This window comes from Eulemur rufifrons, chromosome 14, assembly GCF_041146395.1.
Source record: "Eulemur rufifrons isolate Redbay chromosome 14, OSU_ERuf_1, whole genome shotgun sequence".
Classification (NCBI taxonomy): domain Eukaryota; kingdom Metazoa; phylum Chordata; class Mammalia; order Primates; family Lemuridae; genus Eulemur; species Eulemur rufifrons.
In genome coordinates, this window is record NC_090996.1 from 24042144 (window position 1) to 24064386 (window position 22243).

Genomic DNA, 22243 nt, shown 5'->3' on the forward strand with positions numbered 1-22243 from the left:
ATAAAAAAAGAACATACATCTTCTAAACAAAGAAAAGAATTAATGAAATGTCACAGGGTAATAAGAATATATGTAAAGTATTAAGCAATCATAATATTTTGGTACTATTTGAAATTATAGTAATATACATTTGCTCAAAATGAATAAATGATTGCTTTCTCCTAAGGAACTTCCTATCTAGAAACATTGATTTTTCTCTATTGTTTATAGAAGGGAATTATAAAAGTTACTTATTTTAAACCACTTAAAGCAATCTGATTAAAGTATATTTAGTATAAAATGTAACAAAAGAAAAAGGGTTTGTTTAGACCTTGCGGGTTTAAAGTGGCTTAAGTGATAATTTTGAACTGTTTCATAGCTTTCTTAAACTTAAGGCTAAATATAAACACCTCAGTAAATTTCTGGCTACTGCCAAACAAAGTGGGAGCATTGTTTCCTGGCTCTTGATTGCTGCTTGCTAGTGTTTCAGTAGCTACCAAAACTGTCTTCATTTAATAAATTTTCCTGCCGTTAAAAGAATAGTGTGATTATTCTGGAAGACATCTTGCTTTTCCAACTATTTGATTTATGAGACTATTTTTGAGATTTATCAGATACCTTTTAATTAATTTTGAAACTTAAAAAAAAAAAGTTTATTTTATTTTTTTTTGTTGAGACAGAGTCTCACTTTGTTGCCCAAGCTAGAGTGAGTGCCGTGGCATCACCTTAGCTCACAGCAACCTCAGACTCCTCAGCTTAAGCGATCCTACTGCCTCAGCCTCCCGAGTAGCTGGGACTACAGGCATGCGCCACCATGCCCGGCTAATTTTTTCTATATAGATTTTTAGTTGTCCATATAATGTCTTTCTATTTTTAGTAGAGACGGGGTCTCGCTTAGGCTGGTCTCGAACTCCTGACCTTGAGCGATCCACCCGCCTCGGCCTCCCAGAGTGCTAGGATTACAGGCGTGAGCCACCGCGCCCGGCCTTATTTTATTTTTTTAAAGATGGGGTTTCACTTGCCCATGCTTACCTCAAACTCCTGGGCTCAAGTGATCCTCCTGCCTCAGCTTACCAAGTAGCTGGGACTACAGATGTGCATCTCTGCCTAGCGTAAAAAATTTTATTTATTTAACTTTTTTTTTGGAGACAGGATCTCACTCTGTTGCTTGGTCTAGAATGCAGTGGTGTCATCATAGCTCACAGCAACCTCAAACTCCTGGGCTCAAGTGATTCTCTTTCCTCAGCCTCCCGAATAGCTGGGACTATAGGTGTGGGCCAGTAGGCCCAGCTAATTTTTTAAAATTTTTTGTAGAGATGGGGTGTCGCTATCGCCCAAGCTGGTCTCAAATTTCTGGGTGCAAGTGATCTTCTTGCATTGTCCTTTCCAAAGTGCTAGGATTACAAGCATGAGCCTCTGAGCCAGGCCCCCAAAATTTTATTTTTAATTGGCATATAATAATTGTACGTATCTATGGGGTGCTGTGTGGTGTTTCAGTACATATATTCTTATCTTTAAGCAGTGGGAAATGGCTGCTTAAGGATCACCCTGTCATACTATGAATCTATTTGGTTAAAAACAAAAGCGATCACTACTGAAAAAGAAGTCCCGATGCTTAAGCAGGAGGTTTTACCATACATATTTTACCTCTTATTACAGGTAGCATGTTTCTTTACCAATCTAATGATTAATAGTGGTTCTAAACCTGTTTCCTACTTCTAGTATACCTAAGGAGATGTGTCCTGCAGGAGTTATTGGGAATGTTGAAACTTATCAGTAATTTAAAAATCCTCTTGCTGTCTTAGTATATTTGCGTTGATGAAGTTAGAAGTAGAACCAAGGGGTTTTAGGTTCCTTTCCAGCGTGTATTTTTTTTTTTTTGAGACAAGAGTCTCACTCTGTTGCCCGTGCTAGAGTGCTGTGGCGTCAGCCTAGCTCACAGCAACCTCAGACTCCTGGGCTAAAGCAATCCTCATGCCTCAGCCTCCTGAGTAGCTGGACTATAGGCATGCGCCACCATGCATGGCTAGTTTTTTCTATATATTTTTAGTTGTCTAGCTAATTTCTTTCTATTTTTAGTAGAGACGGGATCTCACTTTTGCTCAGGTTGGTCTCGAACTCCTGACCTCAAGCGATCCTCCTGCCTCGGCCTCCCAGAGTGCTAGGATTACAGGCGTGAGCCACCGCACCCGGCCCCAGGGTGTATTTTTTAAGAGAGTTGGGGGCATGTGTATAATTTGAAAATGCCCCCTAGATATTTCTGGTAATATCTTCTTTATGGTCAAGAATCACTGGCTTGGAATACGAAATTCAGGAAGTGTCTTTTCATGTTTGCAGTTACCTTTAAGATGTGTTGCATGGTAAGAGATGCAAGGGTAGTTGCTTGGTAGAATATTGCTCTTCTGGTGCCAAAAACCATAGCTGTGGCCAATATTTATAGGGTATACCATCCCATATTGTGGCAATAACATATACATTGATAGTAGGTTTCTTTAAAAGTACCTATGTCCAAATTTCATAATATTCGTTTTTCTTAATGTGTTGTAAGTGATTTTTGGTGACCATTTTTCTTGGTCAGTAAAAAACAAAACAAAACAGTGGTAATAATGTTATCTATTACACAGTACATTTATTTTTGAGAGACCACGGTGCTTTTTAGGATTGTTAAAAATTATATATTGTTCAGTTTGATGTAGGTTTATTGGAAGTCAAATGTGAAGTCGACCTAGAGAGATACATCAACAAAGTGGGTGTGTTCCCCTTTTTAGGATTATTTTTAAAGAGAAGATTTAAAATACTCAATTGTTAGAAAATCTTACAAACATATCAGTTCTTTTGGGATGTGCTTGAGTCTATTGACTAGAGGAACTTTATCGGAACAACTTTACAGTTATTATTTTCCTATTTTTAGGACTTTTAAAAGATGGTTGCACATATTTCTTACATTGATAAAGCATTGCTCTGCCTCTTCTTTGCTTATAGAGTCCCAGTCTGCTTCTGAAACTCTTAGGATTTCTACAGGGTGTAACTCATAATGATTCTTAATCTTCTGTGTCTAATGGCCTGTGTTTGGCATTTCTTTGTAGACTTGTGGTCTTTTTTGTCCTTCCTCTACTAAGGAGGTCATGGAGTCAGATATTTTCTTTCAATCGTGGCAATTTCCCAGGCAGAATGAGATGTTTCTAGAGTACTCGCAGGACTTGGTGAGAAAAGAGGATGATAAGCAGTGCAAATGAGAGCTGAAGCAGGGCCTGTTTAATGCTGTGAGCTAGCTTGAGTTAAAAATAAAGGCCAGGAGCCAGGCACTGTGGCTTGTGCCTGTAGTCCCAGTTACTGGGGAGGCTGAAGTGGGGGGATCACTTGAACCCAGGAGTTGAAGGCTGCAGTGAGCTATGATCATACCGCTGTAATCCAGTCTGGGCAACATAGTGAGACCTCATCTTTAAAAAAAAAAAAAAGTTTTTAAAAAGGTGGGGCATGGTGATTTACACCTGTAATCCTAGCACTTGGGGACGCTGAAGCTGGAGGATTGCTTGAGGGCAGGAGTTCAAGACCAACCTGGGCAACAGAGCGAAATCAAAAATTAGCTGGGGCTGGTGGTGCACATCTGTAGTCTCGGCTACTTGGGAGGATCACTTGCTCCCAGGAGGTTGTAGTGAGCTATGACTGTGCCACTGTACTCTAGCCTATGTGACAGAGCGAGACCCTATCTCGGGTGGGGCAGGGGTGGGAGAGAGGAAAGGCGAAAGTCAAATAACATGGTGCCTTTAGGTGAACAATTAGTTGGAATAAACAAAATTGCTTTTGTTTAATGGAACACTGAATTCACATTTATATTAGAGATTAAAATCATACTAGATTTTATAAGTACCAGTATTCTCAATACCTAGTAAGATATGAATTTATGCAGTTGAGGTCCAAAATCTCAGAATACTTAAATTTGCAGTGGATTTCATGTGTTTGTTTCAGCTGATGCTCTTCTAATTTTATCAGCCTAATGCTTTGGATCTGTTTACATTTTTTGCATTGTCTCAGGAGTCAGTTAATGAGAATTTAGCCATTTAGCCAGAATTTTGGAAGCCATCAAAATGGATAGGCAATAAAATATTAAGAACTTCTAGTGTATTTCTTTCTTTCTTTTTATTTATTTATTTATTTATTTTTATTTTGAGACAGTCTTGCTCTGTCACCTTGGGTAGCATGCAGTGATGTCATCATAGCTCACTATAACCTCAGACTCCTGGGCTCAAGCACTCCTCTCACCGCAGCCTCCGAGTAGCTGGGACTACAGGCTTGGGCCATGATGCCCGACTAATGTTTTTATTTTTAGTAGAGATGGGATCTTGCTCTTGCTTGGGCTGGTCTCAAACTCTTGAGCAGAAGTGATCCTCCTGCCTTGGCCTCCCAGAGTGCTAGGATTATAGGCGTGAACCACTGTGCCGGGCCTACTGTATTTCTTTTTTGAAAAATAAAGTGCTATATGGACTATTTTAGGCATTTTTCGGGCATTGACAGAAAGTAAAATTGCTATTGAAAGTGGTAGAAATTTAGAACCTTTTTACTGTTAGTATAGGTGACAATTGTCTTTTACTGGTATAAGTTTCTTTCTGTACTTTGGCTAGGTTCATCCTTTTTGAGCTTTTAACTTCAGCTCTTCTTATGCCTGATTAATTTAGACCCCAGCAATCTTTGGTTTCATTGGAAAGCACAGTGACTTCAAGCCAGTGCTACATTTTTGCTTTTTCATTTAGAATGGCTAAATATGATAGGTAATATAAGACATGAAGTACTGAATTATTAAAAATAAATGAACAGTGTTTCACTTAGATTTTGTACCTTTCTTGTAAAGAAATGGGTTTCCTTTAAACTCAGGCTTATTGAGATAGAACTTACATGCTTTATAGTTCTTTCAGTTTTGACAAATTCATATTCATAGTGTAACCAATACCACCACAGCAGTTATAGAATCATCCCTCCCAATTTCCTTTTGCCCTTTTGTAGTCAGTTTCTACCACTGGACCTTAGTAACCACTGTTTTTTTTTCCTTATGCTTTTGCCTTTTCAAGAATGTCATAAATAAGTTTTTTTAAAAAAACTATTGTGGTAAAATGCATATAAAAGTCACCATTTTACAATTCAGTGTTATTAAGTACATTTACTATCTTGTGCAACCATCATCACTGTCTAGTTGCAGAACTTTTTCATCACCCCAAACGGAAACCTTGTACCCCTTAAGCAGTCACTCTCCATTCCCGCCCCATTCTTGGCAGGTGCAGTGCTACTTTATGTAGCACATATGCTGCTTTCTGTTTACACATATGGTGCACATAGAATCGTACAATATGTGACCTTTTGTGTCTAGCTTATTTCAGTTAGTATGTTTTCCAGGTTTCTCTGTGTTGTAGCATGTATAAGCATTCCATTCTTTTTTTTTGTTTGTTTGAGACAAGGTTTCACTCTTTTGCCCAGATTGGAGTGCCAGTGGCATCATCATAGCTCATAGCAACCTCAAACTCCTGGGCTCCAGTGATACTGTTACCTCAGCCTCCTGAGTATTTGGGGCTACAGGCATACACCACTGCACCCGGCTCATTCCTTTTTATGGCTGAATAACACTCTACTGTATAGATATACCACATTTTTAAAATCCATTCATCCTTGATGGATATTTGGATTTCTCCCTCTTGGGTAATGTGAATAGATAGTGTGATGAACATTTGTGTACAAATTTGTGTTTGAATACCTGTTGTCAGTTCTTCTGGGCATATACCCAGGAATGGATTTGTTGGGTTGTATGGTAAATTCTATGTTTAACTCTTTGAGAGTCTGCCAAACTGATTTCTAAAGTGGCTGTTCCATTTTCCATTCTCACCAGCAATGTTGGAAGGCCCTGATTTCTCCACATCCTCTCAACATGTTTTTTTTTTTTTTTTTTTTTTAAATTATAACTACCCTAGTGGATGTGAAGTGGGTTTTTCATTGTGGTTTTGATTTGCATTTCCCTAATCACTAATGATGTTGAGCATCTTTCATGGGCTTATTGGCCATTTGTGTATCTCTGGGGAAACATTAATTCAAATCTTTTCCTATTTTAAAATTTGATTGTCTTTTTGTTTAGTTGTGGGTGTCCTTCATATGCTTTGGATGCTAGACCCTTATGTGAGATACTTAATTTGCAGATATATTCTCTGATTTTGTGAGTTGTCTTTTCACTCTCTTGGTAGTGTCCTTTACACAAAAATAAGTAAGATTTTAAAAATACATGTTAAATAGATAAAATTCAAAATGCATTGAAATATATTGATGAAGCTGGCTTTTTCTACTTTTGTCCTCTTTTGTGTTTAGAAAAATAATGTTTAAGATTTTATGAGTAGACTACATTTTACTTATGGAAAAAATTTTTACTTAATTTAAGCAATCATAATGGATTTTGAACCACCACCATCTTCTAGTCTGTCCCTTCCCCTCTTGTGCCCTCTCCATGCAGCAACCACCATGTTCTCTTTTCCCTGCTGAAAGTGTTTGGTATAAGGTAGTGCCCCCTGCCTTCAATACTGACATTTCAAAGGAGTGAGCAAATTGAAACTAGTATGTAACTAGGAAAGTGTCAACTAGTGTGGGACACACTTTGAGTGCTATCAAAGTTTGAAGAAGGAACTCAATGATGGAATTTCTTCTGTAATCAAAGCATTACTGGAACTCAGGAATTTAAGATCTAACTTACGTTCTTTTCTAGATTTTAGGTTCTTAGAAGATTAGAACCATATTAGTTCAACTTTGGGGGTCTTTAGCTCTTAGTCAATGCTCTTCTTGTAGTAGATGGTCAAGAAAATGCAGTTGATTTCAGTAGAACGTTTTGCAGAGGGATTGTGGTTTGCAAGCTAAATCTTGCAGAAAAGTGAATGTTGAATTAGGTTAGGGGACTGAATTCCAGAGTCAAGAGAAAGGCCCCAATGATAATAGGCAATCGAGTAATTTTATGTGTCATCTGGGCAGTGGGGTACTCTGGTAAGCAAAACCGACAGGCCCCTGTCCTTTTAATATTTACAGTCTCTTGGCAGAAGACAGTTAAATAAGCATTTCAAGTGGTGTAAGAGATAAGGGAAACTAATAGCTTCCCCACAGCATGTATGTAGCAGGGACTCCTGGCCAGCCTCAGGGGAATCAGACACTTTGCTTTTCCAAAGGAAAGCTGCACCTTGAAGAGGAAAGAGAAAGCTGGGGTTGCTGAGGACTGAGGACCCAGGACAAGGCTGTTCCAGGCATGCAGGGGCTGAGCAGGGTGATTCTTTCTAGGCACTGAAAGGTTAGAATGGGTGGGGCGTAGAGTGTAAAAAGGGGTGATTGGTAGAGATTTAACTGAAAAGGGAAATAAGGTATATAGGATAATCAAGTAGTGGGAGTGACATCAGATTTCTGTCTTGTAAGAATTACTTTTGTTGCAATGTGGAGTAGAGGTGCCATAGAGAGGAAAATTGGAGGCAGGAGACAAACTATGACTGATCAAATAGTACCATTTGTTAGAAAATAGCTGATAATGATACCATTTATTTAAACGGGGAGACTGGGAGGAAAGAGCTGATTGTTGTGTTTGAGGCATTACAACATTGAGATCATTTTTTTTTTTTTTTGAGACAGAGTCTCACTCTTTTACCTGGGCTAGAGTGCCCTGGTGTCAGCTTAGCTCACAGCAGCCTCAAATTCCTGGGCTCAAGTGATCCTTCTGCCTCAGCCTCCAGAGTAGCTGGGACTATAGGCATGCGCCACCGTGCCTGGCTAATTTTTTTTTTCCTATATATTTTTAGTTGTCCAGCTAATTTCTTTCTGTTTTTAGTAGAGATGGGGTCTCACTCTTGCTCAGGCTGGTCTCAAACTCCTGAGCTCAAACAATCCGCTCACCTTGGCCTCCCAGAGTGCTAGGATTACAGGCGTGAGCCACCACGCCTGGCCTGAGATCATTTTTTAAACAGTTGGGTATATAGGTTGGGACCTCAGAGTGGACATCTGTGTTGGAGGCCTACATATGGGAATCAGTGTCATACAGGTGGTACATGCTGGCATCAGAATGCAGAGGGAGAGAATACAAGTAAGATAAATAGAGGGCCTAAGACAAGGCTTTGAGGACTCCAAGGTTTAGTGGTTTAGTAAAGGAGCATGAGAAAGTAGGAGCAGGAATCCAATTACTTAGAATTCTCAGGATCCGAGCTTGAGAGGGTTATTGTAAGAATTTTGAAAAGCGGGATTTTCATCCAGCCCACTTCATTCCTCTGCAGGGCACCTCTGTGCAGGACAAAACCGCTCAACCCTACTCAGCAGACCTGTGAAAGCTGCTGAGAGGATGAGCAGATTGAGGCCTGAAATATATCGTGGATTTAGCAACCTGGAGGTCATAGTGGGTTTTGCCACTGTGGGAGTGGGGAGTATAGACAATGTTATTTGGCTACAAACAGGTTGGAGGCACATGTGGGATTGATGGATTTTTTTTTTTCTGTTTGTTTTTGTTTTTATATGTTTTTGAATTTTTAAATGGGAGACATTAGAAAATTTTGCATGTTTAAGGGGAGGATTTATATCTGTGGGAAAGGTATATGAAAAGTTAAGACAAGGTGGAAGTAGATGGAATCCTAATTAATCAAGGCTTGGAATTGGGTGCAGATATGTTATGGAATCTTTTTTTTTTTCTTGGTGAAATGCAATGTGAGAGAGCTTGTGTGTGGGGGGGGTGGAGGGCATGTTAGGATATTTTGGAATTTGAAGAGAATGGTACAGGTCTGGATAATGCATGTAGAGACAAACATTGGAGGACGTGGGACTATGGTGCTTAGTGATGGAAAGTTGGCAATTGGGTTTATCCAGAGTTAGAGTTTTGCCAGATTGGTGTGAGGAAAATCTTAATGGAGGTTAAGGGTATTGGCAAGAGTGTTATTGAAATGATAGACCATGACATCTAAGCTGGTTAAAGAAAGTGGTGAAGAAGGAAAAGAACACTTGGATTAAGAAAAAGTAGAGAGAGTTACTGAAATTAAAGTTACTAAGAAAAGAAAAAAGAAAAAAGAAAAACCTTTAGAATGATATTAAAAGAGTATAAGATAAACTGAAAAAGGCTAATGGGATTTTAGAGACAAGAAAGTCATGCCTGGCAGTTCCTACCTTGGCAGGTACAGTTTTGGTGGTGTGTTGAGAGTGAACCCAGATTACAGTGGGTTGAAAAGTGAGTGAAGGAGTGAAGGCAAGGAAGATAAATTTTCTTCTCTTTTTATTGTCTGGAGAGACAGGATCTCACTCTGTTGCCCAGGCTGCAGTGCAGTGGGGTCATCATTGCTCACTGTAACTTCAGTCTCCTTGTCTCTCTGTGTTACTCAGGCTAGGCTTGAACTCGTGGCCTCAAGCAATCCTCTCACCTGGTTCTCCCAGAGTGCTGGGATTATAGGTGTGGGCCACTGCACCTGGCCTAGGAAGGTAAATTTTTCAAGAGGTTTGTCTATGAAGAGTCTAGATAATTAGATTTATATAAGAGAGGGAGGCTTTTTTTTTTTTGTTGTTAAATGCGAGACTTGAGTGCTCATGTTGATGATGTGATGAGTGGTAGTAAAATGGGAGATTTTGCAACATCTGGAAGAGAGACATGGGATACTTGGAAAATAGGGGGAATATGCAGCACTTGCTAAGAGCTCAAAAATGTTAGCTCTTACTGAGAGCGCTGTCGAATGGCTTCTATTTCTCATGAAGCAGGGATTTGTAAGGTCATCCACTGGTAGTGGTTGGGGAAGGAGGAGGTTGCACAAAATTTGACAGGTGTTTTGGAAAGGAAGGAACCCTGGCTGGGTAAACAAGGGCAACATTGAAGGCCCAGTTGTAGGAATGAAAAGCAGAATGAGTGTGGGGTTGGAGAATATTCACCAACCTTTTTTCTGAAGACAGTTGTGCACATGAAGCCAAGGATAAAATCTGATAGACTACCCTCCTAGGGTTATTGGCTTTGTTTGCTCCTTCTGATTAATTTGATTAGAGGTCTGTTACAGACAGTATTTGAGGTTCCTTGGGGGGAAAGTAAACTCTACAGAAGTCAATCTTTATTATATTTGCTAAAGATGTTATTAAAAAACAAAATTTATCTATTTTACTTTTGGGTTAGAGTACATTTGATGATTTTTAAATATAGGTGCAGAATTAGGGGGAGTATATATAATACACAAGATCACCCTTGCTTCTGACACTAGTTCTAAGTTTGGGGGTTCCCAAGACCACATTTAGGTTGAATAATTCACCAGGAGGATTCCCCAGAAGAACTCATTGAAAACAGTATACTCACAGTTAAAGCTTATTGCCGCTAAAGGATTCAGATTAAAATCAGGCAAGGGTAAAGGTGCAGAGAGCGGACTCTAGGAAAGTTCCAGATATGGAGCTTCCAATTGTCCTCTCCTCATACAGTGGTGAAGTGTTAGTTTCCTGGTGGTACTGATGTGTGACAGTACTCATGGAGTATTGCTAACCAGGGAAGCTCACTCCAGCTTTCATGTCCAGAGTTTTTACTGGGGCTCCATGGTTGACTGCTTACATGGCTGACCTTAGTCTCCAGCCTCTCTGGAGGTCATGCTGATCCATGTGGCTCACAGCCCCCACCATAAGTCACCTTGTTGAACTGTGGTGTGGCCCAAAGCCTCCAGATGAAGAAGGATGCTCTTGTTAGGCATGGCATTCCAAGAGTTTAGATATTACCTTCTACAGGTAAGCCCAGACCTCTCTTTGGGGAAGGTAAAATTCTTTACAGTTTTATGATAGTTAAATATATTTTCATATTTTATTCTACACTGGCTCTTTAGCTGACAGTTTGATGATTAAAATTGGTAGCAAAACATCTATAAATGGATAATTAAGATTTGGTTATCATAGACACTTAATACTTAGGTAGCTAAGGAAATTTCACGAAGAAATTATATTAAGTTAATATTGTAATATTATAAAACTGACTCAAACTCATTTATAATTTTGACATGGGATGTTTCAGTTTGTTTTATTGAATTTGAACTTAAAATTTTCTGTAAGAAGAGTTTTGTATAATAAAGTTCCTGAGCTTCCCAAATTAATTTTTTAGCTGTAGTCTCATTTAGAACAGTGTTTCTAACGTAAAAGTGACAGACACAAGGCCCAGGGTTATGCATAGTTTCACCCTTTCTCTTATTCCTCATGAAAACATGGCTGAGTGCAGATAAGAGACATAACAGGGATAACCTTGATTTTATTTTTAAAGGCTAAAGCATTTCAAGTGGTATTAACTGTTAGTATGAAAAACTCGCAGCATATCCTACAACTGCTCTGTGACAATGACCCTATCTTTGAGTACCGTTGCTTTAGAAAATAAATGCATTTCTACCTCGCTGGCTTTAGTACAAATCTCATTTCCTGATTTATATCCGTTAAAAATTAGATCTCACCATGAGAGTGAAATCCGTTACTTAATAAGCCTAGGTAAAAGCAACTTGAAGCAATATGATGCTTATGCTGTTGGCACCACTAGGTGTGGTGTTTGCATCAAGTCATTTTGGGGTGCTTTATGGAAATGCTTCCCGATAGGGAATTCCCTGACTTCACACTTTGCAGAGATGGCTCATCCCCGTTCCCTCTTTCTAATGCTTATAAGAACTGGACCAGAATACCACATTTAGCCAGGAGATACTATCCCCTAACACATGGTAGATTGTTGACATGAGGTCTAAGGCTTTGGGTCATTGAAAATGAATGGCCTTCTAGATTTATTGCATTTTCTGTATATTGAAAATAGGTAACTAAAGTGAGGGGTAACTATATTTGCATGTGATTGTATGTTGTAGTTAACATTTAAATTCTCTTATGTACTAGAATTTTTTGGGTTGCCACATCAAGCCTCTTTATCCTCTGAGGCACAGGGTGGCTTTCCATCTCAATTTTTGCTTTAACGTATGAACCCTAAGGGGACCATAGTTCAACGCAAAGCACCTAACTCATGAATGATATTTGCTTCATGTTTGAACAACGATGTTTTAACCCACTGTCTTCACTAATATTGTAACTACTGTCTTACAGATTGACTTGATGCAAAACATCACAAAGGCTCCATATTATACAGTATGCGATTTTTGAGGTATGAGCTTTAGAAACTTACCTCTCATGTGGCATGTACATCAGGCTTTAACTTCAGTTTGATCATTTTGGGGAAATTTATGCATTTCTTTTTTTTCTCCTCTCCATAATATTTTTAGATTATTAAAGGGGCTGTGGAGGTATTTTTGGATCCTTGCTAGGATTTTTAGCCTTAACAGATACATTTTCTTTTTTCACTAAATTGAGACACTAATTCTGGCAGATGATATCTTTTTCAGCCCTTCTAACTAACTAGCTTAACATTTATGCTTGCTTCTTGGAGTTCAAATCTGCATTTTCTATTTTGTGCCTTTGATTGCCTCATTTTAAGTGCTCATTTCCGTTCTTTAACAGTTTTCTATTTATTGGACTGGGACGATTTTGTTGGTGCTAACAGCCTGACATTGACATTTTTTGAGACCTAAGCAGTCTAGATATTATAAAAATAGAAATTTCATATAAATGCTGAACCATTGTGCTTTTGGGTTGAATACTTATAACCTGAGTTGGGAATGTTTTGATCAATTTGATTAAAAGAACTTGGCAACAAGGGAGTTTTTAGGCAGTGTTTCTATCATAGTGAATTTTTTATTATATTTCTGAAAACCCAAATATTTTGGGGAAAAAAAAATCCATTCCTGACTCATGGGATTTTAAAACCTGTATTTCTAGCAAATTATGAAGCTGCTTCTGGTTTTTATAGTTTAGTTTGAAATCAGATGCTTCCTAGTTAAGTGGATTTGTTGGTAGCAGTAGATTGCTTAATTTCTTCAGTGAAGAAGTTAAAATAAATTGCCATATATTGAATGTAAAAACTTGTTTTGCTTATATTCATATACTCATGAACTGCTTGTACCATTAATTGTCCATTAGACTGGAAAACTTGAGTTTATTTTGTATTATGGTCATAACAACTTTTAATGTACTCTGCAAGATAAGTATTTCTTAAGAATTCATGATCTTATTCAAGCATCTTAACAACCTTACACGTTAGATAGTTATTATCCCCATTTTATGCAAGAGACAGCAGAGGCTTGGAGATTAAGTCATCTGTGCAAAGGCACACATACTTTTTCAGTGCTGGAACTGGGATGTGAGCCCAGATCTTTTTTTAACTTGTATTCTCTGCTGCCTTATGTTACTATTATGTCACCAGAAAATCATACAAATATTTAACTCTTTATAGTAAGGGTAGTATATGTGATATGTAAACATAATGAAAACAGGAAATGAAGGCATGTTTAAATATTGGTAGACTTCAGTTATCTTTGTGTTTCAGATTCAGTCCTGTATTTATTTTATTCACTCATTTATTACCAGCCCACTTTTTTATATTAGGTGCCATGTATATTAGGTTCAACAGCAGTCAGAAAAGCTCTCTTATTTTTTAGTCCCTTTTCATAAAATAATGGTGTATTATGAGTTATTATAGGTACACATTAAATGTGCTATTTTAAATACACAGGGAATGTCTTTCCATTAGTTAAAAAAAATTCTCATTCTCCATTGAGTGTTAATATTTTAGTGCTTATAGACTTAGTATACTTAGAAAATATCCTCATACTTTTTTTCTTGAAATTCCATAGATTTTATTTTCCCATATGTTAGAAGTGTTAGGTTATTAAGTATGAAATGTCCGATTCCCTTAAGTTACTTAAGTACTAAGTTTGATAGTTGTTATCTCTGACATTGCACTTTGACACTTCTTGTTTTATGTTTATCGTGAGGGTACATCTTCAGTGTTTCAGACATGCATTTTGGCTTGTGATTATCTTTCAAATTTTGTTTTAGAGTGAATTTGTGAAACCATGGGTAAGTAAAAAATTTGTGTTATTTTTGAATATGAATTCCATTGTGGTGCCAATGCAGTGCAGGCGGCTCAAAATATCAAGGAAGTGTTTGGGAAGGATGTAGCTAATGAACGCACAGCACATTGATGGTTTGAGAAGTTCCGTTCTGGTGATTTTAATCTTGAAAATGAGCCATGTGGGTGACCTGAGACCAATGGGGATAATGATGAGCTGAAAGCTGTAGTGGAAGCAAATCCATCTCAACGAATGCATGAATTAGCAGCAAGGTCTGACATTACTATTCCAGCAATGTTGGACCATTTGAAACAAATTGGCAAGGTAAAGAAGCTGGACAGATTGGGTTCCGCATGAATTAAACGAGCATCAGAAGAGAAATTGTCTCAAAGCTTGCCTTTCTTTGCTGTCATGACATAAAGGCGAACCATTTCGACACAGCTTCATGAAACCTGGTCAGTTGATTCCAGCAGTTGTGTACTGCAACCAGTTGGATGAAATGATGAAGATACTTGCGATTAAGCAGCAGAGATTGGTCAATAGGGACAGGCCAATCCTCTTGTAAGACAACGCTTGACCACATGTTGCACAAATAGTGCTGCTCAAACTACAGAAGCTGGACTTGGAAACTCTCTGTCACCCACCATATTCACCAGACCTTGTACTGACTACCACTTCTTCCAGGCTTTGGACCACTTCTTGCAAGGAAGAATATTCCATTCTCAACAAGCTGTGGAAAACGCCTTTCAAGATTTTGTTGCCTCTCACTCTCTCCAGCTTCGCTGCTGGCATAAGCAAGCTACCATTAAGATGGCAAAACTGTGTTGATGGTTTAGGCGCATACTTTGATTAATTGTACTGCTTTTTGTTTGAGAGACAATAAACTATACTTTTGATTTGATATTGGACATTTCATACTTAACGACCTAATACTTAGCTTTGTCTATGAACAAGTAAACTCTGAATATTTGAAGAAGATACTCCATTATGAAGCCTTAGTTATTTTAGTAAGCTAGGTTATGAAATTTCATAGTTTCATGAGAGCCTTTTGAAATCATGAATTGTGCCAGTTAGGTATCCAAGTTTAATTGGACCTAGTTGTCTGCATTCTGTATTAACAGTGATTGCAGTAACTACACACCAAAGTGTCCAACTGATTGAGCCTATGCAAAGTTTTATGTTTAGTATTTTTGTGGGTGGGAGCAAGGAAAGGCTCATCAACTCTAAATGGAATATATATAGTATATAAACACTGTTGTCATTTTTGCATGTGAAGGTTAGAGGAATAGGTTAGTTTTTACCAGTATCCTTATTTTTCCAAATGATTATAGGTTCAGAATGTGTTTTTAGTAAATATTATAGAAGTGACTTTTCATATGGTTGTTTCTCTGGGAAAACCAGTAAGAGAGGAACTTTTTTTTTTTTGTTTTTGATTTCTTTTCTTTTTTTTTTTTTTTGAGACAGAGTTTCGCTCTGTTGCCCGGGCTAGAGTGTGGTGGCGTCAGCCTAGCTCACAGCAACCTCAGACTCCTGGGCTCAAGCAATCCTTCTGCCTCGGCCTCCCAAGTAACTGGGACTACAGGCATGCGCCACCATGCCTGGCCAATTTTTTCTATATAGTTTTAGTTGTCCAGTTAATTTCTTTGTATTTTTTTTAGTAGAGATGGGGTCTTGCTCTTGCTTAGGCTGGTCTGGAACTCCTGACCTCGAGCAATCCTCCCACCTTGGCCTCCCAGAGTGCTAGGATTACAGGTGTGAGCCACCGTGCCCGGCCTATTTTTGTTTTTTGAGACAGTCTCACTGTCTCCCTGGGTAGAGTGCAGTGACGGCGTCATCTTAGCTCACTGTAACTTCAAAACTCCTGGGCTCTACTGATCCTCCTGCATCAGTCTCCCAAGTAGCTGGGACTACAGGCACTCACCACCATGCCTGGCTAATTTTTCTAATTTTTTTGTAGAGACGGGGTCTCGCTCTTGCTCAGGCTGGTCTTGAACTCCTGAGCTCAAGTGATCTGCCCGCCTTGGCCTTGGAGAGTGCTAGGATTACAGGTGTGAGCCACTGCCCTGGCCTAGAGAGGAGCTTCTTATTTGCATTTTTCATATGCTACAATAGAGTATTTTGTGTTGTCTTTCTTGATAGTTTATGATTGATTGTTGGAAGAACAAGACTCATGAGAAATCTTGTAGTTCAATTCTCTATTTTACTTATGAGGAAATTAAGGCATAGAGTGGATAAGAGCTAATATTTAGATAAGGACATTAATTTTACCCTGGGCTACACTACTTGTTGGTTAATATCTAAATAGGTATTCTAAATAGTACGTAAATTTAAATAGATTATGGACCACAACTTTCAAACACAGCTTTATTGGATTTCTATACCTTACATTTATTTTCTTAAAACTTTTTCTTTTCACTTTTTATTTAAATTTTAATTAACATTCTTTACAGTTAAGGTATCTTCAGTGAAGCCTTCATTATTGCAGTACATAAACATAATCTTACTTTGTAGCTAATGTGCGCTTTCCTTATATCCTATTGAGCTTGCTTTCAAATATCATTCTGTATTTTCCCAGCAAATAATTAAGTTAAGGGTTCAGTTGAAAGTTTACATTGCCATGAGGCAGTACTTTCAAAGTAATTTGGTAACACATTGCCCCTGCCTGACATGCTGCCAGTATTTTTTATTTTTATGACTGGGAAGACTGAAATTTTTTGACTGATGAACCCTTTCCTGGGGGAGAATTTAGGAAGAATTACTCTATTTATCAAGTCACGTGAAGAGAATTCTGGCCCAGAGTGACCAATTGTCACAGTTTGCCTTGAACATGAGACTTTCAGTGCTAAAACCAGTAAAGTCTCAAGCAAACCAGGATGAGCTGGTCACCCTAATCCTGGTAGTTATTCCTGTTTCTGAGTGGTTCTTCAGAATAGTAGAAGAGACTGAAAAGCTGGCATTTCATCCAGTGACAGTTAATCTCTTCCCAGTTGAAAGACTTTTTATTTAATATTAGACAATTGAATGATTGCATATAGTAGTAAATAGTTAAATATAAAAGGTGGGAAGAAAAAAGAGGCTTGTATAAAAAGAAGATTTATGATTTGTTTAAAATTCTAACGTTATACTTTTCTCTCTTTACAGAACTGATAGTGCATCAGCGGACCCAGATAATTTAAAATATTCTTCATCCAGAGATAGGGGTGGTTCTTCCTCTTATGGACTGCAACCTTCAAATTCTGCTGTGGTGTCTCGGCAAAGGCACGATGATACCAGAGTCCACGCTGACATACAGAATGACGAAAAGGGTATATATATTTTCTTATTGCTAGAGGCACGATTTTGTTTCTTTTAAGTTATCTATCATGCCCGCCTTCCCCTCAGATTGCTCTATTTCTTCTAGTATGTTTAAAATACAAATACAGTGTCATTTCTGAAAGCTTCATAGTAAGTTTACCCACTTAATACTTAATTTAAATGGTTTTTCCCCCCCATACACATAAGTCATAAATGGCGGTTTCCTTGCCAATAAAATACAGTATTATTGCTAAGGCTGAGTTCCTCCCAATTACCACATCTAGACTTCTAGAAAAGTTTTAAACAAAATGCAAAATTTGACTTAATTTAGTTTTCATTTTTCTGCTTATCTTCCATTGAAGGAATCAAAATGATTTCACAGCAGGCAGCACAGGGAAAAGGTAGGAGAAGCAAAGCCTGGTTGAGTTGTAGGTTGGGTGATAAGATCCTGAACTATCAGGAGTTGATTGAGAGAAACAACCCTATTGAAATAATGTGAACATTGCTGTTTTTAGGTGGCTACAGTGTCAATGGAGGATCTGGGGAAAATACTTATGGTCGGAAGTCGTTGGGGCAAGAGCTGAGGGTTAACAATGTGACCAGCCCTGAGTTCACCAGTGTTCACCATGGCAGTCGTGCATTAGCCACCAAAGACATGAGGAAATCACAGGGTAAGGCTGGCAAAACTGGGACCAATCACACATTCCTCCAAGAAGACTTGTGTCTCCTCTCTTATCCTGGATGCCTCATTTCTTAGTAATGCCTTGCATAGGTGTGAATTGTTTAGTCTACTGTGAGCTGAAAAACATGTGCAGGTGATAATTGCATTATTTTCTTATGAACTGCTAATTTCCCACAAGAAAGATTATAATACTTTTTAGAAGAGAGCTTTCTTAAAATAAGAAGACTGGATAAGATCTTAAAGGAAGGCCTTTCCCGATTATCATGGATACTGAATGTACAGTGTATAGTGGGCTTTTACTGCAGCAGGTTGGTGAATTCTTGGGCTTGTGGAGGATATAGGTATAGAGCATATAGATAAAATGGTGGGCCCTTTTCTAAAGTTAAATACACCGGTACCACTTTCTGCCTCGTAGCACAACTCTGACCGTATAGGTAACGTGCCTTGAAATTTCAGAGGATTAAAGGTAAAATGGTAATTTTTTTCCTTAAAGGGAAATTTATTTTATTGGTAAAGGTGAGTGTGAAATTCAGATTTCTGGTTTATATGCTTTGTTGAATATAATTACTCTTTGGACATTTAGTTGGACCATTTTTTTTTTTCCTAGTGTGTGTGTTGTGTGTATCTTGGTGAAAATCTTTGTGCTTACAGCTTTTCTTCCACATTACTTTTAAAAACGGATTTATTTTGTAGAAGTTTTCAGAAGTGGAATGACTAAGTCAAAGCCTGTGCTGTTTCTAGTAGAGTGTTTGAAGCCTTAGAATTTTATAGAAGCTAAAAATTGACTTTAAAGCTAATTTAGTCCAATTCCTCTTCCTCACAGTCTTAGAATTACGTAGTTTGTTAGAGGCAGAATTGTAAATAGAGCCTAGATTTCCCACCTGGTAACTAATGACATTTTTGGTATCTGTCCTTATTGAAATACTATATGGTCTAAGGATTTGTAAGAATCCTTTTCTTCTCTCAGATGTTGTAGTTTCTTTTATTATTAGTTTTTTTCATGCCTTAGAGAAAAATGTAACTGTTCAACCCTTTGATGTGGTTTATATATGTGCATATTGGCTAATTATGGTGAGTAGCACAGCTGAAAAAAATTATTAATAAATTAATTCTTAAATGCCTCTCTGTTATACTGATAGTATCCAGCATTGTTTGAGCATTTGTGCTTGTTCTTATGATTCACAAATAAAGGGGAGAAAGATTCTGATTTGCCACTTTTTTAGTGGAAGCATACCTTGCACGTGGTAAGTGGTAATTAGACATCTGTTGAACTGAATGTGTGATTGTGGTTTGCCAAAAATTTGTCCTGTGGGAATGATGATGATGTGAACAAGAGGTTCCCCTCTAGTGTGATATCTGGATGAGAAATAGAAGTTTATAGCCTGTTTTTACCTGATTGAGACTTTAATCTCTAACTTGTAGAAGTCATTTACCTACACCCACACTCTTCACCTGGATATGGAAAACAGCGTGGAATAGACCTGAAGAAAATAGTTTCTAAGCCTTTCTTTTTTCTCTCTTAGTTGGTCCTCTAGAACAAGGTGTTGAGTTTGCTTAGGGTTATTCATCCATTCTTTTTTTCCTCTTTATTTTTCATTTTTTCCACAGACACTATGGTGACTTATTCTTAACTTCAGCAAATATGTTTTGCAGGCGACAAGATCTACATTCACTGAACTTTTATTGTCCAATGGACTTTGATTTTTTTTTTTGAGACAGAGTCTCACTCTGTTGCCCAGGCTACAGTGCCGTGGCATCAGCCTAGCTCACAGCAACCTCAAACTCCTGGGCTCAAGCGATCCTTCTGCCTCAGCCTCCCGAGTAGCTGGGACTACAGGCATGCACCACCATGCCCGGCTAATTTTTCCTATATATTTGTAGTTGTCCGGCTAATTTCTTTCTATTTTTTTAGTAGAGATGGGGTTTCGCTCTTGCTCAGGCTGGTCACGAACTCCTGAACTGAAACAGTCCACCCGCCTCAGCCTCCCAGAGTGCTAGGATTATGGGCATGAGCCACCGTGCCCGGCCTGGACTTTGATTTTTGATGTACTTTAAAATATTTGGGCTATAAAGTCTCTATGCTTATTTATATTCAATGGGCAACAAAATGTTTGTATTCACAGAGCGATCGATGTCTTATTCTGATGAGTCTCGACTGTCGAATCTTCTTCGGAGGATCACCCGGGAAGACGACAGAGACAGAAGACTGGCTACTGTAAAGCAGTTGAAAGAATTTATTCAGCAACCAGAAAATAAGCTGGTAAGTATAGTATGTTGGGAACGTTGTTAATTTTTGTGTTTCCGTAATAAACTAGGTAATGTTATCTGTAGTGGTTTAAGAAGGGGGAAAAATTTGCTTTTAAGGAACAATAACATGGATTCCTTATTCATATTTATTTGGCTTGTATTATGATGAGCTAGAACTTAATGCTCCCTAATGTGTAATTTATCTATTTCTGTCCATTGTTTGTTCCACAATGGTGCTTCTTCAACAAATTTTTAATACTTTTTAAGTTTTTAGTTTTTTAGAGGCAGGTCTTGCTCTGTCACTCCAGCTGGAGTGGAGTGGTGCAGTCAAAGTTCACTGCAACTTCAACCTCCTGGCTCAAGCAATCCTCTTGTCTCAGCTTCTTGAGTTGCTGGGACTACAGGCGTTGCACCACCACACCAGGCTAATTTTTTAAACTTTTTGTAGAGATGTGGTCTCACTATGTTGTCCAGTCAGGTCTTAAACTCCTGGCCTCAAGAAATCCTTCCCTCTTGGCCTCCCAAGGTCCTGGGATTACAGGTATGAGCCACCACATCTGGCCTAATTTTTAACACATTTTGTCCTGTGGGCAAATCCTGTTTTTCTCAGAATTTTTCTTTCTGTGTTCCAGAACAGAATATCTGTTTATTTTTCATATGTGAAATGGGGCACATACTTTGTTCATGTGTGAATTTGGTCTGGTGGCCAGGGATAAATAAATGGAAAAGCCCTTTAAAAAACAAAGTTCGGGAGCAGTTTCTGCACTCCAAGTAATTCTAATGTTCTAATTAAGAACTTGGTATGGAGCAGGAGAAAACTAGTGAGAATGGTATGGTGAGGCAAATATCATTTAATTGAAAGCAAAACTTCTCCCCCAAAATTTTATTATGAGGAGTTTCAAATATAGGGCAAGTTGAAAGAATTTTACAGGGAACCTCTTATGTCTACTATCTAAATTTTGTCATTAACATTTTATCGTATTGCTTTGTGACGGATGTCTCCATCAATCCATTTTCAGAGTAAATGAAACAAGCTTTTTGAGCTTTTGTTTTTCCTTGATGATGGCTATGTGTTTCCTAGGGATGAATTTCTTTCATAGTCTAAAAGGAAATTTATAGTCTGGAAATTTCATAGTCTGAAAGGACATTCCTGATAAATGCTAATTGGGGACTGATAAGGAAACTAAAGTGCTGTCCAATTATAATTTGGAGGGGAAGACAAGTAAAAAGTAAAAAAGTACACAATGTCATTCTTAAAAGTATAGGAATTTGAAGTTTTTATGTGGTTTTTTAAAGGTACTAGTTAAACAGTTGGATAATATCTTGGCTGCTGTACATGATGTGCTTAATGAAAGGTAAGTAACTAATAATGGTTAAATTAAAATGACTTCAGAATATATTTTTAGAAATTATTTACAAATATACAAGAAGATAAACCCATTGGCTTCATTTATGAATGTCAGTTTGGCATTTCACTGGGTCCTCTTGTCATTATAATCTATATTATTTGTATGTTAATTACCATTGAATACAAATGGAATCTACTGGAAAGGAATACTTTTTTTAATTTGCCAATCTGACTGAATGACTGCACATTGACTTGTGGAATGCAATACAGTCTTTGATGCAGGCATGAATGAATGCAAGTAGTTTATGAGAATTTTAAACTGCTTAAGAGAATAGAGGTAAAAAGGAGCCTCCGTCTTGGGGCAAGAGTGGATTCAAACCATCTATCTCCATGGCTCCTGGGGTTCTCATAGGTGTGCAGTCATTTCTTCATATGGTGATTCTCGTAGAATTCCAGTGTTGGGAAGCTCCCAAAGCTCCCAAAACTCATTTCAGCAGGTCACAAACCTTACTGCCTTTTGAAAGTTTTGTTTTATACAGTTGCTTAATAATATTATACTCAAATCAAGGTTGTTATTTTAAGTTTACATATTTAACTATTACCATTTCTTGTTTTACAATCCTTACATATTGAATATTATATAGAATGTAGTCATTCATAGGGTGTTGTATCTAATTCTTTGTTGCTGCCCTTTTCTGAGAATCATTTAATGTAGTTTGAGGTGGAATTTGATGCCTGAATTTTAGCATTTCTGGGCCTTTCCTCTCT

At 38.0% G+C, this 22243-nt stretch overlaps 1 protein-coding gene across 1 annotated transcript in view; it reads left to right on the forward strand.

Annotated features, from left to right (window-relative positions):
• SMG1 (SMG1 nonsense mediated mRNA decay associated PI3K related kinase) overlaps positions 1-22243 on the forward strand; it is a 96899-nt gene that overhangs the window by 12771 nt on the left and 61885 nt on the right. Inside the window, exons 2-5 of the mRNA XM_069486880.1 lie at positions 17046-17209; positions 17714-17869; positions 20004-20140; positions 21424-21482. Of these exons, the coding sequence (XP_069342981.1) occupies positions 17046-17209; positions 17714-17869; positions 20004-20140; positions 21424-21482 (516 nt within the window). The remainder of the gene's footprint in view (positions 1-17045; positions 17210-17713; positions 17870-20003; positions 20141-21423; positions 21483-22243) is intronic.